Source organism: Priapulus caudatus, unplaced genomic scaffold (genome assembly GCF_000485595.1).
Source record: "Priapulus caudatus unplaced genomic scaffold, Priapulus_caudatus-5.0.1 Scaffold1862, whole genome shotgun sequence".
In the NCBI taxonomy this organism is placed as follows: Eukaryota; Metazoa; Priapulida; class Priapulimorpha; order Priapulimorphida; family Priapulidae; genus Priapulus; species Priapulus caudatus.
The window spans coordinates 28953-39362 of NW_014578923.1; the positions used below are offsets into that span (position 1 = coordinate 28953).

At 41.7% G+C, this 10410-nt stretch overlaps 1 protein-coding gene across 1 annotated transcript in view; it reads right to left on the reverse strand.

The window, feature by feature from the left end:
* Positions 1 to 10410, reverse strand: part of LOC106817785 (testis-expressed sequence 11 protein-like) — a 35255-nt gene that overhangs the window by 17631 nt on the left and 7214 nt on the right. Inside the window, exons 2-6 of the mRNA XM_014822483.1 lie at positions 9503 to 9648; positions 8677 to 8761; positions 8381 to 8460; positions 7369 to 7398; positions 4286 to 4366 (exon numbers count right to left, since the gene is read on the reverse strand). Of these exons, the coding sequence (XP_014677969.1) occupies positions 4286 to 4366; positions 7369 to 7398; positions 8381 to 8460; positions 8677 to 8761; positions 9503 to 9648 (422 nt within the window). The remainder of the gene's footprint in view (positions 1 to 4285; positions 4367 to 7368; positions 7399 to 8380; positions 8461 to 8676; positions 8762 to 9502; positions 9649 to 10410) is intronic.

Genomic DNA, 10410 nt, shown 5'->3' on the forward strand with positions numbered 1-10410 from the left:
CACATGGCGGTAATACTTGGTGTAGGGCGATTACTTGGTGTGCCTAAATCTGACCAAATGATTTCACCGTTGAGTACATTGCGGTAGTGACTTGGTGTACATGGCGTATGGTCGATTATGCTAGGGGGTATACAGGGTGTATACTTGGTGTAATTGGTGCACAGGCGCGTAATACTTGGTGTACGATACTTGGTGTCTAAATAGTGCCGATATTTCTCACCGTTGATACATTGGCGTATACTTGGTGTACATGGCGTCACTGGTCGATATGTCAGGTGGGTATACAGGGTGTATACGTTGTTTGTATATTGGTTGCCACAGCGGCGTGATACTTGGTGTACCGATACTTGTGTCTAAATCTGACGAATAATTCACCGTTGATACATTGGTTATACTTGGTGTACATGGCGTATGGTCGATACTGTAGGGGGTATAGCGCAAGGGTGTTATTGACTTTGTTTTTAATTGGTGCACAGGCGTATACTTGGTCGTACGATACTTGGTGGTCTAAATCTGACGATATTTCACCGTTTGATACATTGGTTACACTTGGTGTACATGGCGTAATGGTCGATGTGTGGAAGGGCCTATACAGGGTTGTCATACTGTTGTAAATTGTGGGCACAGGGCGTATACTTGGTGTACGATACTGTGGTGTCTAAATCTGACGCAATATTTGCACCGGTTGATACATTGGGTATATTGGTGTCATGGCGTAATGTCGATAATGTTAGGGGTAGATACAGGGTGTAATACTTGTTTAATTGGTGCACAGGGCGTATGACTTGGTGTACCGGCATACTTGTGTCTAAATCTGACGATGATTTTCACCGTTGATACATGGGTATACTTGGTGTACATAGGCGTATGGTCGATATGTAGGGCGGGTATACCGGGTGTATACTTGTTGTATATTGGTGGGGCACAAGGGCGTATACTTTTGTGTACGATACTTGTTTGTCTAAATCTGACGATATTTTTCCCCCCAAAATAAAAAAACCCCCGTTTGAAAAAATTAAAAACCAAATTTTGGGTATACCTGGTGTACATGGCGTATGGTCGATATGTAGGGGGTATAATCAGCGGGTGTATACTTGTTGAATTGGTGCACAGGGCGTATACTTGGTGTAGCGATACTTGGTGTTCTAAATCATGACGATATTTCACCGTTGATACACGTTGGGGTATACTTGGTCGTACATGGCTATGGTCCGATATGTAGGGGGTACACAGGGTGTATACTTGTTGTACATTGGTGCACAGGGCGTATACTCTGGGTGTACGATACTTGGTGTCTGAAATCTGACGATATTTCAGCCGTTGATGACATTGGCTATACCTTGGTGTCACATGGCCGTTCTGGTCGTATATGTAGGGGTATACATGGGTATACTTTTTGTAATTGCGGTGCACAGGGCGTATACTTGGTGTAAGCGATACTTGGTGTCTAAAAATCTACCGATATTTCACCGTGATACATTTGGGTACTATGATGTAGGCCTGGCGTATGGTCGATATGTAGGGGGGAACGTAATACAGGGTGTATACTTGTTGTAATTGGTGCACAGCGGCGTAATACTTGGTGTACGATTACTTGGTTGTCTAAATCTGAACGATATTTCACCGTTGAATGCGAACAACTTGGGTATACTTGGTGTACATGGCGTATGGTCGATATCGATATGTAGGGGGTATACAGGGTGTATACTTGTTGTAATAATTGTGCAATCAGGGCGTGATACCTTGGTGTCCGATACTTGGTGTCTAAATCGCTGATCGAATATTTCAAGCCGTTGATACATTGGGTATACTTGGTGTCCAATGGCGATATGGTCGTATATCGATATGTACGGGGGTATACCAGGGTGTATACTTGTTGTAATTGTGGCACAGGGCGTATACGTGGTGTACGATACTTGGTGTCCTAAATCTGACGAATATTTCACCGTTGATAATTGTTGTATGACTTGGCGTGTACATCGGCCGTAATGGTCGATTATTGTAGGGGGTATACAGGTGTATCTTGTTCTAATTGTGCACCGAGGGCGTACTACCTTGTGTAGCGATACTTGGTGTCTAATCTGACGATATTTCACACCGTTGATACACTTGGGGCTAACTTGCGTGTAGCATGGGCGTATTGGTCGCATATGTAGAAGGGGGTATAACAGGCGGTATACTGTTGTAATTTGTGCAACAGGCGCGGTATACCTTGGTGTATCGATAACTTGGTGTCTAAATTCTGACAATATTCACCGTTGAAATACATTGGGTATAGCTTGGTTGTACATTGGCGGTATGGTCGATATTAGCGGATATACAGGGTGATACTTGTTTGTAATTGGTGCAGCAGGGCGTATTACTTGGTGTAGCGATACTTGGTGTCCTAAAATCTGACGATATTTCACACGTTTTGATACATTGGGTATACTTTGGTGTACCATGGCGTATGGTCGATATGTAGGGGGTATACAGGGTCGTATACTTGTTGTAATTGGTGCAGCACGCGGTATACTTGTGTACGATCTTGTGTCTAACCATCTGACGATATTCACCGTTGATACATTGGGTAATCACTTGGTGTACATAGCGTTGGTCGATATGGTAGGGGGTATACGGGTGTATACTTGTTTCAATTGGTGGCACAGGGGCGATACTTGTGACGATACTATGTGTCCGCCCTAACCCTCTGACGATATTTCCCCGTTGATACATTGGGTATACTTGTGTAGCATGGCGTATGGTCGATATGTGGGGGTATACAGGGTGTATACTTGTTGTAAATTGTGCAGCAGGGCGTATACTATGGTGTAAGCGATACTTGGTGTCTAAATCTGACAATATTTCAGCCGTTGATGACAGTTGGTATACTTGGTGTAGCATGGCGTATGGGTCGATATGTAGGGGGTATACAAGGTGTACTAACTTGTTGTAATGGGTGCACAGACGGCGTGATACTATGGTGTACGTACTTGTGTCTAAATCTGACAATTTTCACCGTTGATACATTGGGTATACTTGTGTACATGGGCGTATGGTCGATATTGTAGGGTATACAGGGTGTATACTTGTTGTAATTGTGCACAGGGCGTATACTTGGGTGTACGATACTTGGTGTCTAAATCTGACGAATATTTCACCGTTGATACATTGGGTATTACTTGGTGTAGCATGGCGTAGGTCGATATGTAGGGGGTATACACAGGTGTATACTTGTTGTAAATTGATGCACGGGCGTATACTTGGGGTACGCAGTACTTTGTGTCTAAATCTGACGATATTTCAATCCGTTGATAACATTGGGTATGAGTTGGTGTAGCATGGCGTATGGTCGATAAAAGTATGGGGGTATAACAGGGTGAAATACCTTGTTTGTAATTGTGCCACAGGGGTCGTACTACTTGGTGTACGATACTTGGTGTCTAAATCTGACCCTATTTCACCGTTTGATACATTGGGTATACTTGGTGTAGCATAGCGTATGGTTCGGGCGAGCACCTTTGACGTTGCGGGGGAGCGCATGGGGTCGTCCCGAAGCGTTTGGGAAGTTGAGGTCAGAGACGCGTGCCGAGGCCCTGCGGCGTGGTCCGCGACGGTGGGTGGTTCGCCTGGGGGTCGTGGGTGCCGGCAGCGTGAGTCACGGCGAAGCGGAGCGACCCACGAACGGGCCGACCCCTAGCACACGTACATAAATAGGCTTACTGTCTTCAGTAAATGCATTAAAATTTGAATTACATGCAATAACGATTTAATAATATAATAATAAGAAGAAGAAGAAGAAAGAAAAAGAAAAAAACTAATATTCTGTACATGTTTGAGCAGGATGCGACAACGTATAACCTTCATACACTTGTTGAGGACATCTGATTTAATAACGCTGCTGATTATGGCTCTAGTTATATAGCTAATCGCGCTGACAATAACCTCACCCTGTACATGGACTTCACGTTTACAACGTACAACATTAAAAAACAGACAACAGTAAAACACGACGGATGCGTGCTACGGACAAACATTGGCACAAGATCAGTACGGGTATCGTGTGGCATTTTGACATGTTGTCTACAACATCGAGACGAAAATTGAAAACTGAAGCAATGAAAAAAAATAGATATGCAAGTATATTAATATTTGATCATATTTAGGTAAAAGAAAGTTGTCCGGCACGCATGAATCCGGGAAAAAATAGAGATGTTATATATCCTACATTAATATATTAGCAGCACCTTGCACCCTTTCCAGTTGCTATAATTAATCAATAAACTGGTAGTATTTATATAAGTACCTCTTTGGGGAGTCGCAAGAGCATGTCCTTTGCTGCATTTGAGTATTTTGATGCCTCTTCCCATTTCTCTTGTGCAAACGCCTAAAGCAACACAATAGATCTACCAGTGGTGCAATTCCTTGGAGTGTTATCCACGTGACTATAACACTGTGACACCAGCTTCGACATAATAAAAAGATGCAGGCAAATATGAATTGATTTGTTCTTGGAATATGCATAACTTTCATAGCAACATTAAACCATGCGTCTACTAATAATATAGGCAATGGGATGAATATGTTCTAACGACTTTTATGCATTGCTTACAAATACAGCAGTTTAATTAATTAATTCCTACCGTGGTCGCGTTATATACTACTGGTAGCTTTTTTTAACTTACAGCTTCTGCCTTGTATGCATAAACGCGAAAAGATCATCCTTCTCAACCTCCATCTCTGACTGCTGACATCGCTGTCTCCATCACCAGTTGATTATGTGTGCAAAGAGTTTCTCAAAGCGCCTGAAAACACTCTAGCATATGTAGCACAGCAATGCACTTATGTGTCGCTAATAAAGATTATTAACATCACTTCATTGTGTACACTGTAGCACAGCGGCAGGCTTCTCCAGATATTATTTGCATTTATAATTTCCCCATAATTTTCCATGAGCTAGCACACGTGAAGCCGCACGGCGTAAGCAATCGCCATAAAGGGTGTACGATAGTTACGAGTTTCATACTGACCAGAAATTAAGCAATCACCACAAACAACGCACTATATTATCCGAGGACACCTATTAGTCAAGAGTCGCATCTGTGGATGCGAAACTACAATCTAAGGAGACTCGGCCTCTTCCTTTCAACCCGCAATAGTCCAGTTTGTCCGAGTCTCGTTGATCTTCCCTTGGTTTCCTACACCTATTCCTCTATACCCGGCCGTCTGTCCACCACCTTCACTTCGCCGAGCTAATTTCGCGATTCACGTTTTAAGGTACGAGGTTATACTTGTATTCGTTTACGTATTCGTCGGCTGTTTGATAGACATCTGTTTAGTATCGTAGAGTTGTTTGTTTAGGCTGTTAAAGTGCAATTGCCACCTGTGACGAATATGCTGTGGTGTAATAGAACGCACGGAGAGTAGCTTTTGTAATACAGTGTTCGTGTTATCTGTCGACGTGACCATACACTACCTTAAGGTGACTACCTCAACACATGCTAGACCGAGAACCTGGAGAGGAAAGCGCGAGCTTGCTTAAACACGCATTAATTGTGTTACACACACATTATTGTATTACACACAGTATGTAACGTCTATCACACTTTTTGTGTTAATTACAACATGATATTGCGTTACACACCTAATTGTGTTATACACACCTGATTGTATTACACACCTGATTGTGTTACACACGCTGCGTACACACCAATACATGGAGCCCCGTTGTCAGAAACAAAATTAGTCTTAACATAGTCGTAACATTAACAATTTCTCCTAGACCGTCGACATCACTTTGTTTCGTATTGTTATGAAGAAATCTGCTGCGATTTTTCATTCAGGTAACTACGCAGCGTTTCTGTCAACGGTCCAGAAGAAACAGTTAATGTTAAGACTAAGGTCCTCACCAAAAAAATTTTGAAAATGTAGATCGTGCAGGAAATGTATTTGAGGCACTTTTTGAGTAATGTACCCCTTCATTCTGACACAATTCTCTTTTAGTAGACAAATTTTTTATTTTTTTGGCTTTAAAATCTAGGGGGGCGGGCAGCTGCCCCGTTGCCCCCTCCTCTCTTGGCGGCTACGGCCCTGGTTGTGCTGACAGTTTACATAAGATTTAGGTGAACCTTGTAGAATATTGCCGCTATATATTACACAGGTAGACGTTGTACAGGATTGTATATATTTAATGGTGTAGGTGATGTGTGCAAGACCATCAGTATACTATATAGACCCTATATATATATATATATATATATGTAGAAAAAACGAATAGGGTGTTCAATTTAATTTAAAATTTAACCTTATTCTATTTCTCACAGGTACATTATTTTCCACTCTACATCGGTGTTTGTGTGTTTTACTTCTAGTTTTTATATACCATATAATCAGGAGTAAGATAATATAGATCTATATTATCTTACTCCTGATATAATTATATAGTGTGGTCTATATGAGTGTGCAGCACTGTCCACATATGATATGTAGTGGGCTTCTGCAAGATTGTCTGCACACATGCACGCACTGCGCGCAACCCACGCACGCACGCTCGGCACATCGTGAGAGAGAGAGCGAAGAGAGAGAGAGAGAAGAGAGAGAAAGGGAGAAAGATAGAGAGAGAGGGGGGAACGGAAGAGGAGCGCAGAGAGAGAGAGGAGAGAGAGAGAGAGAGAAGCGCGAGAGAGAAGAGACGAGAGAGAGAGAGAAGAGAGAGAGAGAGAGAGAGAGAGCTGTGATTGCAGAATTACCAACACTGCAGAAATAGTTGTTGATCAGGATTATATATCTACACGGAGTGGGTGGACTCGTATAAGAATGGCTTCTTTTGTATCTGTCTAACTCGGCATAACATATATCCACCGTACACGCAGGTTCCGTAAGGCTTACCCCTGAAGCCAGAATGAAGGCACTCTCAGCAACGCTGGATTTCCACAGTCTGTAATAAAATAACTAATATGTAGGACTACCGCTGGCGTTCGCCGCCTCGCAAATGCGATAAATAAATACTTATGACGATTCACTACCTAAGCTGGCGAATACAAATGGCGATGGTTTAACTGCTCACAAAATTTCGATTGAAGTAATGAAATCGTCAATTTTAGTGTCGTGACGTAAAAATGTTGCTTACAACTTTTTTGTCATACCCATCACCTGTTTCTCTTGTTTAGCCACATACGATAAAGTAAATGTGGCTATAGGTTTTCATTGATGGCTAAAAATAACGTTGGTGGCAGGCTTGGGTCAAACTCAACTAAAAACACTGCCAGAGGAAGCCTTGTCTCTCTATCGCGAATAAAAGATCTCACAAATCATGATGATTGCAGTAACGATAACATGTTGGCAGATTCAAATAGCAATTAAGGAGATACGAATGCGCAAAACACGTACCATCCAAGCACGTCCAGACTTTAGTGCCACCTATAAGCAGGGAAAGAATGCGATATACTTAGCAGAAGAGCAATCTTGTTCGAATATAGTAGTTAGCAATGGTATGTAGTACTGGTACATATAGTAATATAGTTGGTATTATAGTAGTAGGGGGTAGTAGTAGTAATGTAATGGCATACATGCAAACTGCACGTATAATATTAGACGAAAACCAATTTAATAGACTTACATGTTGAAGCAATCAAAGCCTCGTACAGGCTATAGGCTGTATTGTGATTTAGAATAAGAGCAAGAATCATGCATTAGTGCAATCCCATCTTGATCAATCAGTAGATTTGATTGATTAAAAGTGATTCCACATCACGTAAAACAATGCGCTGCGTTGCAAAGCATATTGCAGCAACACATCAAATTTAGCTAGTGGGCAGGTGTGTATGCAGCGTGTGTGTATGTGTATGTGTGTGTGTTGTGTGTTGTGTGTGTGTGTGTGTGTGTTGTGTTTGTTTGTGTGTGTATGTTGTGTGTGTGTGTGTGGTGTGTGTGTGGTGTGTGTGTGTGTGTGTGTGTGTGTGTTGTGTGATGTGTGTGTGTGCGTGTGCGTGTGCGTGTGCGTGTGCGTGTGTGCGTGTGTGCGCGTGTGTGCGTGTGTGCGTGTGAGCGTGTGCCGTGTGCGTGTGTGCCGTGTGCGTGCATGCATGCATGGGTGTGCGTTTGTACATAAGTGCATGGTTGTGCGTTTGTGCGTGCGTGCAGGTACGTGCATGCATGCCCGAGTGTATGTGAGTTTGTGCGTGAGTGCATGTGCATGAGTGCATGGTTGTGCGTTTGTGTGTGAGTGCACCTGCATGCGTGCCCGAGTGACTGTGTGCGTTTATTGTGCACGAGTGCACGTTCATGCTTGCCCGAGTGTGTGTGCGTTTGTGCATGAGTGCACCTGCATGCGTGCCCGAGTGTGTGTGTGTGTGTGTGCACATGAGTACACGAACATTCAGTTGGTACTGGGTGTACCTACCATTGCTTGTTTTTTGTATACTTCGGGCTTGGAAATTCTTCCAGTTGCTACAAAGATCAGTTGACAGGATATGTGCCGTACTACAACAAATGGTAAAATCATCTTAACAAAAAGAGATGGGCAGAGAAATGAAGTTGACAATTATGCATTTAGCAAAAGATTTACATAATTTCAACCACTACATTTGCTCATTAACGACATTTTTCCACGATTCTCAAAGAGATTACAATATTAATGTTTCTAATATTACCCAATAACCAATAATATTACAATATTACAATTCTTTTCGTACGTACACATTGCACGCTGACGTGGTGACAACACTCCCTTGCTTTGGCTGGTCACAGCTTTATTCCACAACGTCACAGCCGAAGATTGCACCTGATATGCACATGAGACAACACATTATACAGCCATTTTATACAATAGTATTCTACTAAGAAGACATGTTTGCAATCTTAAACTTCGGTCCACTGAACAAGCATAGCGAATCATTATAAAAGGTCACATATACTCTAACACAGTCGTTCCCAATATTACAAACTATTACAAACTATTTTCACTGAGCCACACTTTCAGAATTTGCTTGCGGCTCAACGAATTTTTTATTGCTAAGAAACACATTAAAAGGAAAACTCCTAGCAGTGCTTGATTTATAACATAGAACACAACCACGTTATAATATAATTATGGAACATGCAGAAAGTATAACACAAATTAATGCAGCTATACATAAACACACGATTCATGACCAAAATATACATAAGATATAGACGAGCTCAAGGTGACGTGATAGAGGCTTTTAAATTTTCAAACTTCTGGAAAATTCTACGGGGTTCTATAATACACACACACATATATATATATATATTCACCATATTAGATCACATGTAACAAAATAAATAAGTAATAAAACGACCTAAACATACTTATTTTTGGCAGTTAAATTTATTGAAAATGTTTCTCTGAATGTTTAAATGTTTCTTGGATTGTCTTTGAATCTTCCCGCCACACTTGCCATCTTCTCGCGCCGCACCACTGCGCCTCATCGCGGTTTGGGAACCACAGCTCTTACAGCCCCATATTTATTTCCTTGATGCATATAACAAACTGGCGACATACCATAGGCTCCACCGCTCTGTGTTCAAGCACGGTCATGTCTAATGAAGGCAGACACTCTGTCAGTTGCAGTAACTTGTCGGTAAGAGATGTGAATGTGGCATCGTCGGTCAGTGCCTCTCTGCCATTTCCAATTTTGTTTGCCAATGCTGCAGAATCAGTAGAACATTTGCTGCATTCTATCGCAACGTTCAGCACCAATCACATGCGCTATAGTTGCAAGCTGAGAATGTGAAATGATTTATTTCCACTGGAAAATTACTTTTTTTATTATTACAATATTTCATTTATTTATATATCGTTCACGAAAATAATCGCATATGTGGCCGAACAACCTCCAGAAAGGATTAAAGAGGGACATACTGTTTATTAACAGCTATGTGGCAAGACAGAGGAGCACCATAACCTCCTCTAAAGGAACGTTAGGTTAAAGGTTGATACTATATAATATGAGCATTTGTCTGGAATTATGTTGCCACTTTAATGTTAAAGCCGCACAATGCGCATCCAAACGCTAATTTCTCCAGTACTAGACTAGCAAATACTTCGTGTCATGCATAATCACACTACCTTATGACAAATGCTCATATTAAGTATCAACCTTAAACCTAACGTTTATTTAGAGGGGTTATGGTGCTCCTCTGTCTTGCCACATAGCTGTTAATAAACAGTAGGTCCCTCTTTAATCCTTCAATAATGGGTTATTCTTTAGTCCTCTTTAATGGTGTCCCTGGGGCTTTTTTTCGGGCCCCCAAGTTTTGAGATTAATTCGTAGAATCGAAAACGAAAGTCGAATTGAGAAAGAACACCGGTTGTGTTGTAATAAATTCCGGGGAATACCTTTTATAAGACAACGCGCAGTCAAATTGGAGGAACTAGAGTTTATTTTGTCATAAGGTAGTGTGATTATG